Below are 19,364 nucleotides of genomic sequence, written 5' to 3' on the forward strand. Positions count from 1 at the left end.
TTCACCATGCTGGAAAGGCTGGTCTTGAACTCCAGACCTAGTGACCCACCTGCCTCCACCTCCCAAAGTGCTGGGATTACAGGTGGGAGCCACCGCACCCCGGCCTTGTCCTTCTTTTTAAAAGAGGGCCTGCCGCCTCAGTTAAGTCTTTCTGGATGATCCAGGTCACCGCTCCAAATGGAAGTCACATGCTTCATTGTAAAGCCAGTGGTATGGGCCCTCAGGGAGTATTTGGAACTCTACACTAAATGGTCCCAGTGGCTCTGCTTTTTGACACTGTCTTTTGTACTCCCCACCCCCTATTCTGAGATCCCAGTTATCTTCCCAATTCTTACAGCCCTTGACATGCTTCTAGCAATGTCTTCTCTAAATGGTCTTGAGCTGGAAAATTTGATAACCGAAAGTGTTAGAACTGTGCATAAAGCAAGAGTACTGAGTTCTTTCTTTATGAAAGACTCTCAGTCGTATAGCACGGAGCCTCCTGCCTTTGTATCCCATTGTTGCCTCATTCCGGGTTCTCTGCTACCCTCCACGCCACTGTAGTCTGTGAATGCAGAAGCCCTAGGAACGGGGAGGGCTACATAGTGGGCGGGAATTGCTCTTCCTAGATCCTTGCTGCTTTCGCTGTAGAGAAAAGGATGAGATACCAGAGCCTGTTCTGACTGAATCCTCCCTCAAAGGGGCTGGGGGAGATGGGAACAGGGTGGGGCCAGCTGGGTCAGTGGTGCCTGAAGCTTTGAGAGAGAGGAGAGTGTTTGGGCCCCACTGGTAGTGTGCAGGAGGCTGAGGAAAGGACTCCTGCCTCCTCCTCACTCTGGATGACAATGGCCAGTGTGGAGTGGGGAGAGCCCAAGGGTCTGGTCTCCCTTCAAGGCCCAAAGCAGGACTGGTACCAGTGGTGATGGGCACCTGGGGTGGAGGCCAGGAGTCTCAGCCTATAAACACCCCATATGCACACAAGGACTCCTTTAAATACGCAGCTATGGAGACACCCAAAATGCAGACGAACACTTGCACTCATCAGGGATGCGCTTCCACAGGTGCAGCAACCATCAGGAAACTGACCACACACACTTCCCTCCCTCCACCAAGATCTCTCCCCGTCACTACGGACACAGTGACAAACACATCATCTCTGAGTTTGGACACTGGGCTCCATTTCAGAAGGTGACAACCCTCACACCAACAACTGCACATACTTGTTTATAGGGGCGGATGCCCATAACATGTCTGCATGGTGGGACAGCAAGCTGCTGATTGCCCACACACACTCAGACACACACTTGCCCACGTGCTCCCACACGCTTACACACACACTCACACTTGCCCACACACTTGCGTTCAGACACACGCGGGGCCAGGCAGGGCCCTGGCTTGGCCCGACCTGCTTCCCCATCCTTTCTGCAGCTGCAGGGGTGCTTTGCTCTCCTCTGCTGGGTTTCCACCCGCTCCGTCCTCAGGTCTTGGATTATGGGGCACTGGCGGGCTGGTGCCAACATCCTCCTCCCTTTCCCCTGGATTTTTGTCAACTGCAGCCTGACGCTGGGGAAGATTCATTGCTTTGGCTTCGACATGGACTATACTCTGGCCGGTACGAGAGCTGTAATGCAGTGTATTGGGAGCTGGAGGGAGCAGGGGTTGGGCAGCCAGCCACCAACCGCCTGACTCTGCTCAGGACCCTGAAGCCTACAAGCCCCCAGCCTATGAGGCCCTAGACTTTGAGCTGCTGCTGGAGCGCCCGGTGTGCACTGGGTACCCACTCGAGATCCTGTGCTATACCTACAACCCCACCTTCCCCACTAGGTGCGTGACTCAGGACAGGTGGGAGGTCACTTGGCCTTGGTATCCCCCCCCACAGTCCCCCCACCCCTGCCTCCGCAGGGAGCTGGTGTTTGATGCCCTCTGTGGGAACCTGCTGAAGGTGGACAGCCACGGGAATGTGCTGCTGGGTGCCATGGCTTCACCTTCGTCTCAGAGTAAGGGACAAAGTGTGCCGGGAGGGTGGCAGGTCAGCAGGGGAGGACAGAAGGGGGGACGGAGGAAGGATGCAGGCCCACGGTGGAGGCTCAGCACAGAAGGGCTGGGTGGGGGTTGGAAGGGATGGCCAGAACCTGGACAGGCCTCAAGGAGGCACTGGGGAGGGGCCATTGGCTGCACCCAGCCTACCCCTCCTCAGGGCAGAGAGCTGGAGCTTCTACCCCAGCAAGTTCATTCAGAGGGATGAGCTGCAGCGCTTCCACATCCTCAACACGCGCTTCAACCTGCCTGGTGGGTGGAGGGTTGGCGGCACCGGGAGGTGGTCCTGAGACTCCCAGCTCTGGCCTGGTGGGGAGCTGCCTGGGTCTCTGGGCTGACAACTGACCAGCCTGTCTGCCCAAGAAACCTAGCTCTGTGCCTGCCTGGTGGACTTCTTCTCTGGCTGCTCCTGTTACACCAAGTGTGTCTTGTGCCCTGCCCAGCTCTGGAGTGACCAGCAACACACTGCCACTGCTCAGGGACCAAACCCCAAAGTAGGGAGCCCCTGAAGGGTTCCCCAAGGGGCTTGAGGGGTTCCAGGAGGCTCAGTGGGAAGACCTCTACTGCAGGGTGGTACCCAACCCTGTCACTGGTGCTGCCCCCAAGGGGTGACCCTTAGCCCCAGGTGATGCCTCTCCCAGGATGGCTAGGACATAAGTCCACTGAAGGCCCCAGTGTGGCCGGTGGGGTTGCTCTGGTATAGCACTCAGGGTAGGAGGTCACCTCAGGCTTCCTTACTGGTATTCCCTGTCCCCTCTTGGCCTGCCCCAGCTGTGACACTGGATATCAGCATGGGACCCTTTTCATGTCCTTCTGAATCCTGTTCCAGGATGTGGCCAATGCCATGAATCTGTCTGGTCTGGGTTCTCCTGGGCAGCCTCCGGCCTCCAGTCCGCATAGACTTTCCATCCTCTTCCCACTGAGGACTGTGGTCTGGTCTGGGCTTCCCAGAGCCGCCCACTCTCCTCATCTTGACATAGACATGTAGGTGGGTACACACACACACACACACACACACACACACACACACACACAGACACTCAGAGACACACACTCAGACACACAGAGAGACACACACAGAGATACACACCACACATGCACACAGACACACAGACACACACACACACACGCACACAGAGACACACAGACACACACGCACACAGACACAGAGACACACACACGCACACAGACACACAGACACACACACACACACGCACACAGAGACACACAGACACACATGCACACAGACTCAGAGACACACACGCACACAGAGGCACAGACACACACACGCACACACACACATGCACACACACGCGTGCACACTCACGGCCTTTTGCTCCCTCCTGCAGGGCCGTCTCAAGAAGACCCTGGAGGGCTTGGAGACGTATGTGAAGAAGGAGGTCAATGGCCACAGACCCAGAGCCCCAGGGCTTTCCCTGCAACCCTTCCCTGGCTTTCTTGGAGGTTTAAGCTGAGCTCTGCTTCCAGGTGGCTCAGGTCTGTGTGGCCTGGTGCCTCCCTGCCTGGGCTGGGGTGGCTCCCAGAAGGCTGAAACCTGAGGAGGGGATCCCAGGGCAGCGCTGAGAGTCCCACCCCTGCAAGTCCCTCTACCTCCACCCCAGGCACACCTCCCGTGCTGCTGGGGAAGATGAAGGAGGTTGGGAAAGTGTTTTTGGCCACCAACAGCAGCTACAACTACATCGACATGAGTGCGTGTATCGAGGGACGGGCCCTCGGCCTCCTTTCTGGCCTCTGGGGACATGGATGCATTGCAAACAACAGTGAGGGGCGGGAGGAGCCACGACCCTTCTACCCCCAACACTGGACTGGTCTCCCGGGCTCCATTTCTTGGCCTTTCAAGGCCTCAGGGGAAAGAGCAACTTCCTCACCATCTTGCTCCTGTGGTCACCAGAGTGCCAGGGGGATGGTAGTAAGGGCAGAGGTAGGCGGTGGCCCAAGCTCGGTGCCCTGCCCCTGCCCTGTCCTTGCCAGGCCATCGTGACCTACCTGTGCAGCACCAGTGAGGTGAGTGTTGGAGGGCTGCATGCACAGCCTGGGGGTTGGGGGGAGGCTGTGCAGGGGCCGGGGGCGCCAGGCCACAGCACGATGCCGAGGGCCTCTCCCATGTCCAGCCTCCCTTTGAGCAAGACCCGAGTGTGTGAGTGGTCATTTCTCATGAGTGGAAGCTCCCCAGTGGGTAGGAGGCTGGTGACCTCAGCCAGGCCCTGGGAGGAGCCTTTGGGGACGACAGGAGGCAGTCAGGTGTGTGGGGAGGGGTGGTGGAAAGGGGGGAGACGAGGGCATGGCAGGCCAAGGGGAGGGGTGCTGGGGCCTGGCAGTGATCACGTGTCATGGGGCAGGCAGCAGGCCCCTAACTTGGTAGCTGTGCTGGTGCCACCTGTCCCCAGGTCTCTGACTGTGCTGTGAGGGGCCCTGGAGGCTGGCCTGAGGGTACACATGATGGCTGACACCCACCTCCATCAGTTCCTTTTGAGCCCGTTCTAGTGCCCAGCTTGGTGGGGGATGCTGGGCATCGAGACCTGGTTCCCAGGGGCTGGAGAGGTCCCATCCGGCTGGGAGGTTGGTGGGGAGAGGGCAGGCTGTGACGGGTGACCGGATGTAGCAAGGTCAGATTTACCAGGCTGTGTGTGTGCGACCCGCGTGCACCCCCAGCAGGCTGAGGCCTCGGCCAGCCCCTGGAGGTCCTACTTCGACCTGAGGGACATGCAGCAGCCCTGCTTCTTTGTAGAAGGGATGGTCAACATGGTAATGGCAGATGCAGAGGTCCATGGACCATAATTGGGGAGGGGAGCCTGCCTGCCCCTTAGACTTGACCTGCCCTTGTGGTTGGCAGCTCTGCTGGCCTATTTGTTCCTGGAGGCAGGGAGCCACAGGCCTCCTTCAGGGCCCTCTGCTGCCTCCTCCCACGCTCCCCTGGTTATCCCTGCCGCTACGAGCTTCCTCTGACGCTCCCTAGTTAGAGACCAAAGATGCAGTTCTCCTGGCTCCAGGGCACCCCTCTGCCCCTCCAGGACTTGGGGAAGCTAGGCGTGGGCACTTATACAGGGCCCCACCAGCACTATGCTGTCTACTCTGGAGGTATCAGCTCCCACTATGCCCCCACTCCTTCCCAGGCCCCTCATCTGCCCCAACTCACTGCCCCAAGGCAGGAAGGGCAAAGGAGCCTGTCCTTGCTTGGTGGGGCAGGCTCGTCCAACATGGTGTGTGACACGCTCTTTGGGGTTTGGGGGAAGGACATCCTGTACATTGGGGACCACTGTTTTGGGGACATTCTCAAGTCCAAGAAGTGGCAGAGCTGGCGGACTTGCCTGGTGGTTCTTGAGCTGTCCTGGGAGCTGGACATCTAGGCCCTGGAGAAGGGTGATCTGCTGGGGTTGGGAACAGTCAGAGGGCACTGGCTGCCCATGCAGAGTCCCCAGCACTGCCTTCTCCCTTTCCCCGTGGGGGCCAGGAATCCTGGCCACTCTGTTGCTTCTGAGGGAGGAAACAGACACCCAGAGAGGGTAAGCAGCTTGTCTGAAGTCACACAGCCAGCAGGGACAAAGATGAGAGTCAAATCTGCATCTCCTGACGCCAGAGTCCTGTGCTGTTTCTGCAGGCCGCACTTTCCTCCTGCACCTGACCCAACTCTCCCCACCCGCCCTGAGGACGTTCAGTGGGTGGAAGGTACACAGGCTCCATCCAGGAGTGACTCGAAGTCATCCTCCAGAGCAGGGAGTCATGTGAGCCCACACAATTCGGGGTTTGTCCTGAGAGCTGAGGCTTTAGGTTTGAGTCATTGCTGTGTGACCTTGGGAAAGTCACCTGACTACCTCACCCATCCCTTGGGGCCTACGGGGCCTACGCTGTCCCTGCTTCAGTCTGGGCAGAGCCTTACCTGTTATAAGGGGCCAGGGGTGTTATGCACACAGCTGGGGGAGCGCAAGGGCAGGGCAGACACAGGCCGGCAGGGCCAGTGGGTGACACAGGCCATCACTCACCCCCACTGACCCCTAGTGGCTTTTTAGAGCTGTAGGAGGAGCTGAACAGGCTGGACATGTGCCTGGTGGACCTATATCAGTGAGACCCTGGCCTTTCTGGGGGTAAGATAGGGGGCGGGGAGAGGGATGGAGGGACAGTGGCTCACATCCCTGCCTGGCAGCAAGGTCCCAGCCAAGGTTGTCAGGACATCAAGGTCTGTTTCAGGCTGGGCTTCCCTAGCAAACTGGATGTGGGGACCCCTCTCATCCCCTTGAGACTGCTCACACTCTGTGACCTCTAGGCCCTTCCTCTGAACCCGTCCAGCACTCAGGGACCTTCCCTCGCACGCGTGCACACACCCAGCCCGGCACCCACACTGGATGCTCGCACGGCGTCTTCCACCCGATCCCTGTGTGGGGGGGGTCTAAGGAGACTGTCCTGGCACCCAAGCTCTGTGCCTCCCCTTGGTTACCAGACTGTTTTTGTACCAGGCACATAGATGGGAGCAGTTGTGAGCTGCAAGTCATCAACTTCACCGGGAGAAATCCAGGTGACAGCTGAGTGTCCAGGGATCAGGGGACCAGGCCCAGTGGGGGAGGAGCCTGCGTTCCCTGTGCCAAAGGCCCAGTTACCTGATTCTCCCCATCATCGCCTGGGCTCCACCTGCCTTGTCAGCCAGCGCCCTCTGCTGGCCAATGTTCCAAAGGGCAGCCTTGCCTCCAGTCCTGCAGTCCTTGTCAATCATCCTGCCTAAGAAGTGCCTGCATGCTGGCTGGGCCCTTACTGATCGACTAGCCAGTTCTAATAGGAAATACGATCGAGGACCAGTGAGCCCAGCGTCCTGGGAAAAGAGAAGAAAGGACAACATTCCCTTGTGGCATTACTGACCGGCCACCAAAAAGCTGGAGGTGCCCACGGCTGACCAGGTGGAGGGAGTCAGGCCACTCAGTCATCCCAGTCCAGCCGGGGCCCGTCACAAAGGGTCTTTGCAGAGCCTTTTACAAAGCACAGCTGTCTGATCTTCCCCACAGGCTTATAAGGTGGATGGAGCACGGACTGTCGCCTTTATATTACTGATGAGGAAACTGAACCTCAGAGAGTGGTCACCTTGGGAGTAAATGTTGGGACTGTTCTCTAGGCTCTAAAAGCAGGGCCTGGTGGTGGGGTGGGACCTGATAGGAAGGTGCAAGTGGGGCTGGGGTGCGGCCTTTGCCAAGTCCTCTGTTGGACTCATAAGGTAAATGAGACTGTGGTTTAGTCCTGGGTGGTCTACCTCCAGGGCCAGGCAGGTAACTTCGAGGGAAAGCTGGAGCGGGGCCCGTGGCAAAGTAGGGAGCTGCCCCACCTCCAAAAGCCAAATGTGCAGCCTGTAGTTCTACAACATGCTGCTCCTTCCCTACAGAGGGGCACAGGCCTCAGTGTCCCCCAGTGAGAGGCTCAGGGAGGCCAGGGTTGCCCAGAGAGGGAGAAGGCGAGGGCAGGCCCATGTGGGCTGGGATTTCAATTCAGCGTGTTGCTTCTCTGGTCAGAAGGACACCCGGGAGAGGGACCTGTGCTACAGCACCACAGGCAGCCTGTTCCACTGCGTTTTCCACCAGACGCTCTTCTCCAGCCCGCTGATGCGCTACGCCAACCTCTACACTGCCACCTGCTTCAACTTCCTGTACCACCCGCTCAGCTCACTGTTTCGGGCCACCCCAGAGTTGTTGGGTCCCTGTGGAATCTCCACGGCTGTCCCTGAACATCTATCCTAGAAGGACCCACTGGTTTCTAGTCTTGCTAGGAGCTCGCAAGGTCACCAGACCCAATCTCCCACCTTCCGACTCAATGGGGTCACAGCCTTGCAGTTAACTGCCCGGGTCTTAACAAATGCATGGGAAGAGTTAGGTTTATATAGATAAGATGCCTCTGCGGGCGTGTTCTTCCTCATGCTCAACCTTAACTCCTGCATTAGATTGAGACCACACTATCTCATTTCCTTGGTAGAAATGGAATGTCTTCCTCCTTCCAAGGAGGAAGACACAGTCCTCCCACCTTCAGTAAACATACAGTGGCTTCCGAGGAGGTGGCAGATGATACAGTAATCTGCTCTGGCTGGTTTTCTTCTGGGAGACCAGAGGATGCTTTTGGCTTAAGAGCAGGGAGGTAGAGGCGGCCATGATGGCACTGGGCAAGGGTTAGGAGTCACGGGATTGGCCAGCACAGGGCTTCCCTGGAACCTGCACATGTCAGCCCTTCCAAGATGGCATCGTCATTTCCATTTTATAAGATGTAGAGCCTGCAGTTTGGGATCTGGACTTGAAGCTAGGTCTTTGAGGCTCTCTGCTGCCTGCTTTCCCTGCTGCCCTTGGCTGCCTTCCAGATGTTTGAGAGGGGAAAAACCATTTATTGAATGTCTGCAGTGTTTCCTGCACTGGGCTGGGTGCTTTTCATCGATTATGCTTAATGCTCAATATAACTCAGCGAGGTAGGTTTTATCCTCCTTATTTTACCATTGGCGAGAAAGCACAGAGAATCTAAGTGACTTGCTGTCATACAGCTAGCGGACCACAGAGCTGGGATTTGAGCGTGTCAGGCTCTAGGGGGTCACACTGTCCCCTGCACTGTGCTGCCGCACGCTTGTGGGAACTGGCTTTCACTGGGCAGCCTCATCTCATCTTTGGGCTCGTAGATGGGCTGGACCAGAACTCCTGGTGAAGCTGGGGGATCAGGCATAGCCATCTGTGCTGGTAGATATTATTGTTAAAGTAGAGACCAGACAGTGAAGAACACACCGTCCCCTCTGCCCAAAAGTGACAAGGTGAAACATTTAAAGAAATTTGACCTTACGAACCTTGCAGGCCTGGGATTTTTTTGTTTTGTTTTTTAGACCAAGTCTTGTTCTGTTGCCCAGGCTGGAGTGCAGTGGCTTAATCTCGGCTCACTGCCACCTCCACCTCCTAGGTTCAAGCAATTCTTGTGCTTTAGCCTCCCAAGTAGCTGGGATTACAGCTGTGCTTGGGAGGCTGAGGCACAACCATGCCCGGCTAACTTTTGTGTTTTTGTAGGGACAGGGTTTCATCATGTTGCCCGGGTTGGTCTTGAACTCATGGGCTCAAGCAATCCACCTGCCTTGGCCTCCCAAAGTACTGGGATTACACGTGTGAGCCATTGTGCCTGGCCTTGGCCTGGGATTTTTGAGGAAGTGAAGTCCAGCTGCCAGAACCTTCCTGCCCCTGCTGACCCTCTGAGGCACCCTCCTCTGATTGTTGGGCAGGAAGCTGGCAGCTGTGGGCAGGGGAGGCTGTGCATAGCTGAGGAATCCTGGAAGGCCAGACCCAGAACAGAGTACTTTGCTTATGTCCACATTTAAACCTACAGATGCCGCATGAGTCGGTTGTGCAGCAAGAATGGGCCAACTGGACCCTGCCTCCTGCCTCCTCTCTTGCAGCCAGAGGGTGAGTGGCTGTGGCCGAGGGTCTCTGTGGCTTGGGCTTCCATGGGCTAGAGCAGTGGTTCCCAATGGGGTAGTATCAACCCCAGGGCACATGAGGCAATTGGTGGGGTGGGGGGAGGCTTTTTTTTTTTGTCTGCAAGCATAGTAATTCCTGATTATTCATGTAAAAATACATGAATTATTATTATTATTATTATTTTTTTTTGAGACAGAGTTTCACTCTCGTTACCCAGGCTGGAGTGCAATGGCGCGATCTCGGCTCACCGCAACCTCAAAAATACATGAATTATTTTATTGTAAATCGCTTTTTTGAATTTCTCCTTTGTTATAGTTAGGGTATTATCTAGTTATTTTAAATGATAGAGATGATAATTGTATTGATGAATTTCAATTCAGGATGGAAAAGTGGAAGTTAAATATTTGTTTTTAAAATGGGGCATGGGGCCCAGGTGTGGTGGCTCACACCTGTAATCCCAGCACTTTGGGAGGTTGAGGCGGGTGGATCATCTGAGGTCAGGAGTTTGAGACCAGCCTAGCCAACATGGTGAAACCCCGTCTCTACTAAAAATACAAAAATTAGCCGGGCATGGCGGTGGGTGTCTGTAGTCCCAGCTACTCGGGAGGCTGAGGCAGGAGAATCACTTGAACCCAGGAGGCGGAGGTTGCAGTGAGCTGAGATTGCACCACTGCACTCCGGCCTGGCAACAGGGTGACTCCGTCTCAAAAAAAAAAAAAGCAGCATTGGATCCAAAAGGGTGATAGGTTCTGCTCAGCAGTGGTTCATTGATTCTTGGGCCCTGTACCACTGCAGACTGCTTTTGGCCAATCCATATAACTTACTCCCTCCAGAGAGGTTGCAGGACATGCCCTCTTCCACACCGACGCTTCCTCCCTAGGCAGCTTTGTTAACATCAGTAACTAGTGGCTCTAGCTTCAGATCTTTTAGACACTTTGTGTGGCCTGACTCACCTCTGAGCTGAGACATGATTGGATGCCTGGGTTCCTCATTGGGTTCTGCACCCCCAAGCCTCACATAAGGGTTTCTGTTCCTACCTTGACTTTCTGGGGGCTCAGTTTAAAAGATGTGAATTCCTGAAACACCATAAAAACCCTAGAAGAAAACCTAGGCAACACCATTCAGGACATAGGCACAGGCAAGGACTTCATGACTGAAACACCAAAAGCATTGGCAACAAAAGCCAAAATAGATAAACGGGATCTAAGTAAACTTCAGAGCTTCTGCACAGCAAAAGAAACAATCATTAGGGTGAACCGGCAACCAACAGAATGGGAAACAATTTTTGCAACCTAGCCATCTGACAAAGGGTTAATATCCAGAATCTACAAAGAACTAAAACAGATTTACAAGAAACAAACAAACCCATTCAAAAGTGGGTGAAGTATATGAACAGATACTTTTCAAAAGAAGACATATATATATATGAGGCCAACAAACATATGAGAAAATGCTAATTGTCACTGATTATTCGAGAAATGCAAATCAAAACCACATTGAGATACCATCTCACACCAGTTAGAATGGCGATCATTAAAAAATCTGGAGACAACAGATCCTGGAGAGGACGTGGAGAAAAAGGAACACGTTTACACTGTTGGTGGGAGTGTAAATTAGCTCAACCATTGTGGAAGACAGTGTGGCGATTCCTCAAGGACCTAGAAATAGAAACTCCATTTGACCCAGCAATCCCATTACTGGGTATATACCCAAAGGATTATAAATCATTCTTTTATAAAGACACATGCACATGTATGTTTGCTGTGGCGCTGTTTACCATAACAAAGTCCTGGAACCAACCTAAATGCCCATCAATGATAGACTGGACAAAGAAAATGTGGCACATATACACCATGGAATACTATGCAGCCATAAAAAATGATGAGTTCATGTCCTTCGTAGAGACATGGATGAATCTAGAAACCATCATTCTCAGCAAACTGACATAAGAACAGAAAACCAAATGTTTTCACTCATAGGTGGGTGATGAACAATGAGAACACTTGGGCACAGGGAAGAGAACTACACTCCCTGGGCTAGGTTGTGGGGGAGGGGAGTGGAGGGGAGACGGGAGGACAGGGAGGATGGGGAGGGATAACACAGGGAGAAATGCCTGATGTAGGCAATGTGGGTTAGGGGATGGAGACAGCAAACCACCATGGCATGTATGTACCTAAGCAACAATCCTGCAGGATGCAGGATGTGCACATGTACCCCAGAGCCCAAGTGTAATTAAAAAAGGAAAGAAAAAAAAAAAAGATGTGCATTCCATAGGTCCCGTTTAGCTGGGTGGTACCAGGCACAGTGTTCTTTCAACCACTGTTTATTGAGTGCCGCCTGTGTCCCGGGGCAGTGTAGAAATAAAGTGTAAGTTACTTCATTCTTGCCTAGGAGAAGCTCAAAATTCAAGTGCATTCACAGTTGTTAATCAGTGGTTTGCATCTCTTTTTCTATCCTAGCCCAGCAGAGGGCTGGACACACTCCTGTAGGTAACAGTGGTTTGCTGGGGAAGGCTGTGGTTTGATCCCTCTACCTCCTCACCCCATCAGGATCCAGCCTAGGGCATTTCGACACATTAACTACCTGTGGTTGGGAGTCACTGTGCAAGCTTGGGAAGAAAATATCCATAGTCTCTTTCTTTGTTTCTTATAAGGCTGAGGGCAAAGAGAGAAGCAAGGACCAGGAGAGCTCTCCTGACGGAGTCCCGGACATGGCCTGGCATCACGGGTCATCTTCTACTTGAGATATTTTTCAGATAACAGAAGTATAGAAGAAGGAAAAAGCAACTGTATTGAAATCTCCTAAATGTAGGAGATTTGGAGCTCACAAACACTTCTTTTAGGGAGGGGGGACTATTGCTCTTAACCTAGAAGGCATCCCCCATGGTCTTTGAGATGTTTGTAAATGTGTGTACAAGTGAAATTGTTTTACCTGCTTCTCTTGAACACATCATGTATCATATCCAATTTTATTTCTAAACTTATCTTTTAAAAATATTATTTCTGTGCACTTCTGATTCTGTTACTAGTAAGAACAATAAAACCTGATTGGCTATAGATTGCCCCACTAACTGCTCTTTTATTCAATATGAAAGATGTTAAATGAGATAGCCCAAATGTCTTTGAGCTTGTATACATGCATTAAAACACACAAAAAGTCACACTCATGATTTAAAAACTTGACTCTCGAGTGTGTTAGAAGCTTCTCTGTGGTATTAAAGCACTGAACCATCATTGTTCTGATGCCACTGAATTTAATTTATTCCTACAGTTCACTTTTTGCCTGTTAGTGGCATCATCTGACATTCTGTGGAGACACAGGTTGAACCTGCATGTTTGAAACAATGAAGCAAACCCTTGAAGAAACAGGTCTGAGGACACACTTCATTAGCTTCATTTTCTGTGGGTAAACAGTGGCAACACTTGGGATATCCGAGGATAAATAAGGGACAATGGGCCATGGGATCTGAGAGTTCACTTTTTGTTTGTTTGAGATGGAGTCTCACTCTGTCACCCAGACTGGAGTGCAGTGGCACGATCTTGGCTCCACCTCCTGTGTTCAAGTGATTCTCTTACCTTGACCTCTGAGTAGCTGGGATTACATGCACACTCCAGCACACCTGGCTGATTTTCGTATTTTTAGTAGAGACAGGGTTTCACCATGTTGACCAGGCTGGTCTCAAACTCCTGACCTCAAGTGATCCACCTGCCTCAGCATCTCAACATGTTGGCATTACAGGAGTGAGCCACCAAGCCTGGGCTTTTTTTTTTTTTTAAACATCTCCTTTGCATTTCAGAAGCGTCCAGGTTTGACACTGCTAAGACCTTTTCTTCCTTTCCCTGGATTGACTTTCAGGCCCAGAGCCTGTAGGGAAAGGTTCTCCAGGCAAACAGCAGGTCTCACTGGCCTGTGTCTTTACTTGATTCATACTCAAGGGCTAGAAGATAGTATTTATCAGAAAAACTGCTCAGACCCTAGACCCCTTCTTTTCTGGAAAGGGCTTGAAATACAGTGTATTAGCTAATACTACAAAAATCAACTCTTAGAATTCCTACCCAGGCTAGAGAGGATACAGAAAAGGACAGGTATAAATAATCTGGCAGAATATGCCTTAGGGAATCCCAGGGAGGGAGAGGAGAGAAGGAGGGGTGGGAGAGGTGGCCAAAGGGCCTTTCTTATGCTTTTCCTATTGCCCGGCCCATTCCCCGCCTCTTCTCCTGGTTATATCTGCTCTCCCCTCAGCTCACCTCCCTGTCTAGACCAGTGTCTCCTTAGTCCCTCGCTCACAGGCCTCTGTTTCTCAGGCCTTGCAGTCTTCTGTGGTTCTTAGATTAACATGTGTCCCCACTGGACTCTCAGCTCCAAAAGGTAATGTCCTTTTAGCTGACTGTTGTGTCTCTGGCACCTACGGTGTACTGCGTATTTTATTGAATGATGTATGCCACCCAGTTTGTTATTACTCTTGTAGAACTGCAGGGAAAGGGGTGGGGCAAAGGATATGAGACAAGAGAAAGTGTAGAAAGACTGTAAGGCTTTGGATTAGAATGCAGCTCCTAAATCTCAGGAACGTATCTGGGTAAGAGGTAGGACAGACACTTCTATTTGGATAGTTTTTTGTTTTTTTTTTTTTTTTTTTTTTTTTTTTTAAACCTGATATCACCTCTACACTCTTGTTTTATCTATACCTTAGAAGCACACCATTATTTCCAAGACTGTGTGCAGACACTGACAGTCATCTCCCATTTCTGGAAGAATTTTTAGCCGGGCATGTGGCCATCTGATAGACATTTCTCTACTTTCTTTAAATGGGTGGGGACATGTGACCAAGTTCTGGCCCCTACATTCTGGACAGAAGTAATGGCTCCAAATTCCAATCTGCGACCTTAGGAGGGACGTGCCTTCCCCTTCCTCTCTCTCCCCTTCCAACTGGCTGGAGAGTGAAGTTGGTTGGGAGCCTTCTTTGGCCACATGGATGAGGCTGGTCCCAAGGGATGGTTAGTGGCATAGCTTGGGTCTGGCAGTAGATAAGTACTGTGCTGTCACTTGGACAGCTGATGTGAGAGATGCATTTCCATTTGAGAATAATGACAGCAGCTGAATTGACTTCCTCATTCTGGCATCATCTTGAGCAGTGAGGAAATGAAGAGAAGAGAAGCAGTATCTGTGGGGTAGTGCACTCGTGGTAAAAATGTGATCATTTATTTGTACAACGAATGACTGTACTTTGGCTGTCACAGTGATTCCTGCTTGGTAAACTGGGAACAGCTGAATAATTTCTCTTGCTCAGATGTGCTGTTTCCTTCCCATTATCCTAGTCCTCATTTTCTTACTTTAAATAGAGATAGGAGCTAAAAGTTCTGGACCTGGAGCCAGACAGCTCTGACTTTGAAATTGCATGACTGTCACTTATTAACTACTCTGTTTCCAGAGCCATGTCATAAAGCTATTGTATGACATGGTTCTGGAAACAGAGTAGTTAATAAATGACAGTCATGCAACTGTAAGGGCATAGGGAGATAACGGACACTGGACACGGAACTTGGTCAGAGGAAGCACTAAATAAGGGTTTTCTATGCTATTATAAGGTCTTTCTCTCTCTCTCTCCCCCGTGTGTGTGTGTGTGTGTGTGTGTGTGTGTGTGTGTGTATGTGTGCGTGTGTGTGTACATTAGTCAGGATTTTTTCTTTAGCAACTGATGGAAACCTAATGAAACTGGTTTGAGAAAAAAGATAATTTATTGGCTCATATAGCTAAAAAGTTCAGGGCTAGTCCAGCTCTAGGCATAGCATTAATGTCTGTCATCGGACATAGCCTTGTTCTCTCTAACTCTCAAGTTTATTCGTGTTAGTACTATTCTCTGGCAGGTTTTGTCTATGAGGTTATAAGATGGCTGTCCCCAATCTCCAGATTTCTATCTTTATCTTTTCAGGAACTCACCAGGAAATCTCTAATGAAAGTCTGGGAAATACCTCACTGGTTGTGAGACACTATCCCATCCTCTAATCAGTGCCACTAGCCAGGGAGATAACAAGTTTGAATTTGCCAGGCCTGGGTCATATGCTCATACCGGGGTTGAGTCCATTCTTCTTAAACCACGTACAGTGTCAGTAGTAAAGAGGTGGTCATAGTAGGGAAAGTGGGTGCTTTTTTGAGACAGAATCTCGTTCTGTCACCCAGGCTGGAATGCAGTGGTGTGATGTTGCCTCACTGCAGCCTCCACCTCCCAGGTTCAAGTGATTCTCCCGCCTCAGCCTCCCAAGTAGCTGGGACTACAGGCACACTCTATCACGCCTGGCTAATTTTTGTATTTTTAGTAGAGACAGGGTTTCATTACGTTGGCCAGACTTGTCTTGAACTCCTGGCCTCAAGTGATCTGCTCACCTTGGCTTCCCAAAGTGCTGGGATTACAGGGGTGAGCCATCACACCCAGCCTCGGATGCTTTTATTAGAAGAGGGAGTACATGCCAGGCAGGCAAGAACTGTTTTTTTGAGACAGAGTCTTGCTCTGTTGCCCAGGCTGGAGTGCAGTGGCATGATGTTGGCTCACTGCAACCTTTGCCTCCCAGGTTCAAGTGATTCTCCTGCCTCAGCCTCCTAAGTAGCTGGGATTACAGGCGTGTACCAGCACGCCTAGCTAATTTTTGTATTTTTAGTAGAGATGGCATTTCACCATGTTGGCCAGGTTGGTCTGAGTCTCCTGACATCAAATGATCCGCCCACCTTGACTTCCCAGTCTGGGATTACAGTCACGAGCAACATGCCCTGCCTCAGGAACTGTTTTTATAGTTTGTAAAAGACTCAGCTGAGCTCCTGGCATAGTGAGCACTAACAAATATAAACCATCAAGCCTCGGCTCTGTCTTCTGGTCATTCTGCACAGAAATGCTGTATATAATCCCCTTTTCTTTTTCTCTGAAACTTGCTTTATACTCACCTCCTCTAAAAAGCCATCCTTGAACAACACTGGACTTACTTCTGCAGAGGCTCATATTTCCACTAAAATTCCCTATGAACCTTCTTCCCAGGTGATTAAGGGCCCACTTCTTTCCTTCCTACTCTCCCTCCTTCCTGCTCCGTATGTCTAGGAGCAGCTATTTACTAAACAAGAGGGTTACTGAGTATCTATAAAGAGCCCCAGAATTAGGGTGCAGTTACTTTGCAGCTGCTGTACCATCCACAATCATTTCCATCCATATCTTTTTGTGTCTGGAAGATTCTACAGTCTGATGAGGCTGTTCAAACCCTCCAATTTGCCATTTTGAAACATACATCATTAGACACCAATAGTTCCACCCACACAGTTACTGTTAGTACATAGGAGAATACTGTGAGACATCCTGCAAGGAACTAACAATAAATAAAATGAAACTGCTCATTTGAGAACTAAGCTGTAATGTCAAGACAATGGTTTTGAGGAGATGTAAAACCACCATAAAGAGACAACTGACTCCTAGGCCTGGGGTCAGGGGAGAGATTTAGGTGGCAAACATGGACCATTTGAGAAGCCAGAAAATAAATGCACAAGCAATGGATTACAGTGCAAGATCAATCATGAGGACCTGGTCAACAAACTTAGGTCATGGACGACCTCACCGAGGTGCTGTGCAGTGGGGCCGGCGGGGTCCACAGTTGGGGGCAGCGGGGACGGGGCCGGCAGCGGGGGCCCAGGAGCACAGAACCACGTGAAGGAGAGATGAGCCCCACGGGCCGGACAGGGGCGCACGTGTGCAAAGAGACGGTGGCGTGTGTCCTCTCCGTGCACCTGTGCGTGCACACGTGCTGGGCACGCGTGCAGCGAGTCTGAGAAGACCCTGGCTGCACTGGTGTGGGCTGCACAGACGCAGATGGCCCGGCCATGTCCTGCGGCCCCTGTCGGATGGATGCGTGCCGTTTGTAGAGAAGAGCCTTTGGGCCCGTTTGCTTGTTCCACAGACACACGTGGGACTGATGCTTTGAGTTTCTTCTGTGGGGTTTTCCTTTCTCTGGTCTCCGTGCAGCCCCGGCCCTCCAGGGTGCTGGTGGCCTCAAAGGAGGAACTCTTGGTGGAGGTGGGGGCGCCTCCCCCAGGAGGGCGTGATTTGCAGACTTGGGTCTCTGCTCTGCTTTGGGGGTGGGGCTTGCTTTCACAGAGACCCCCTCCTCCCTGCTCGCCCCTTCCTTTCCCGGCCTTGCCAGGGTCTTGGCTGTTGGCAGCTCAGAGGTGGGTGAGGCCTGGGGTGCGGGTGCCCTGCACCTGCTCCTGCTCCTGTTGCCCCTTCCTGCTGTCTCCTCTGTGCCCAAGGAGCGCCCATGGTGCAGTCCTCAGGCAGGGCCAGGATGGGGCCGAGGCCCTGCGTGGAGATGCTGCACCAGCAGAAGGCCGAGACCCACTTCCCTTAGCTCATCTGTTCACTCTTAATAAAAAGAATTCTCTCAAAAAAAAAAAAAAAAAAAAAAAAAAAAAAAGTATACTTAGTGTCTGAGATCTGAGGCAAGAATATTCCTAATACAAAAGGACTCGCTTCGGACTCTCTAATCCTGGTGATTTTGAATATTTGAGTCCTTTAAGTCCCATGTTCTGAGTTTGTGGTCTCTAAGCAGCCCTCTGAGCATTATTTGGCTTCACAGGTAAAGTTAAGTCTAATTCCTGCATTTTGGTGACAATTTTATTAGGTATATTTAAGATTTACAATATGATGCTATGGGATACATATGGATAATAAAATGGTTGCTATAGTAAAGCAGATTAACATCATCTCAGTTTTTTTGTGTGATAAGAGCAGCTAAAATCTACTTATTTAACAAAAACCCCTAATACAATTGTATTAACTTTAGCCCAATCTCTAGACTTGTTCCTCTTATCTGCTATTTTGTGTCCTTGGCCTACATCTCCCCATTTCCTCTTCCTCCATCTGTGGTAATCTGTTTCTCTGTATACTTGAGTTCTTTTTTAAAAAATTAAATATTCCACATGTGATCATGCAGTATATTTCCTTGTGTCTGGCATATTTCACTTAGCATAATGTTCTCCAGGTCCATCTATGTTGTAGCAGATGGCAAGAACTCCCTCCTTTCCAAGGATCAATACTATTCCATGGCATGCATATGCCATATTTTCTTTTATTTGCCCATTGATGGGCATTTAGGTTGTTTCCAGATCTTGGCTATTGAGAATAACGCTGCCACAAACATGAGAGTGCAGATATCTTCATGAGGTGGTGATTTCATCTTTTTTTTTTGAGACAAAGTCTCACTCTGTAACCCAGGCTGGAGCTCAGTGACACTATTTCAGCTCACTGCAACCTCTGCCTCCTGGGTTCAAGCAATTCTCCTGCCTCAACCTCCCAAGTCGCTGGGATTACAGACACCTGTCACCACACCCGGGTAATTTTTGTATTTTTAGTAGAGATGGGGTTTTACCATGTTGGTCAAGCTGGTCTCGAACTCCTGACCTCAGGTGATTCACCCACCTTAGCCTCTCAATGTGCTGGGATTACAGGTGTGAGTCACTATGCCAAGCCAATGATTTCATCTTTTTGGGTACATACCTACTCAGAAGAGGGTCAGATAACAGTTCTACTTTTAATTTCTTTCGGAGTCTCCATAGTTTTCCATAATGGCTACACCAATCTACATTCCCACCAACAGTGTACTAGGCTTCTCTTTTCTCCATAATCTCATCAGCATTTATCTCATGTCTTCTTCTTAACAGCCATTCTTACAGATGTGAGGTGATAGCTCAAAGAGGTTTTAATTTACATTATTCTTCTGATTAGTGATGCCAAACACTTTTTCATATATATACCTATTGGCCATTTTTTAATGTCTTCTTTGGAGAAATGTCTGTTTAGGTCCTTTGCCCATTTTAAATTATTTGTTTTTCCATGATTGAGTTATAAGAGTCTATCTCTTACTGAAGGTCTGTTGGCATTACAGG

General features: G+C 50.8%; 1 protein-coding gene and 1 pseudogene across 1 annotated transcript; both read left to right on the forward strand.

Moving 5' to 3' along the window:
• Window positions 1–824: 824 nt before the first annotated feature.
• NT5DC4 (5'-nucleotidase domain containing 4) lies at window positions 825–15,432 on the forward strand. The gene is given in 19 exon segments (XM_074395712.1): window positions 825–896; window positions 1,516–1,591; window positions 1,686–1,803; window positions 1,882–1,952; window positions 1,955–1,976; window positions 2,162–2,268; window positions 2,380–2,437; window positions 2,788–2,882; window positions 3,370–3,480; window positions 3,639–3,727; window positions 4,009–4,041; window positions 4,693–4,800; window positions 5,049–5,115; window positions 5,224–5,397; window positions 6,045–6,096; window positions 6,489–6,539; window positions 9,348–9,394; window positions 9,397–9,434; window positions 15,379–15,432. Coding segments are annotated over 19 exon segments (1,443 nt in total).
• A 1,567-nt stretch (window positions 15,433–16,999) lies between these two features.
• LOC120368062 (uncharacterized) lies at window positions 17,000–17,893 on the forward strand (annotated as a pseudogene).
• The last annotated feature ends 1,471 nt before the right edge of the window (window positions 17,894–19,364 follow it).

This window comes from Saimiri boliviensis, chromosome 1, assembly GCF_048565385.1.
Source record: "Saimiri boliviensis isolate mSaiBol1 chromosome 1, mSaiBol1.pri, whole genome shotgun sequence".
Classification (NCBI taxonomy): Eukaryota; Metazoa; Chordata; class Mammalia; order Primates; family Cebidae; genus Saimiri; species Saimiri boliviensis.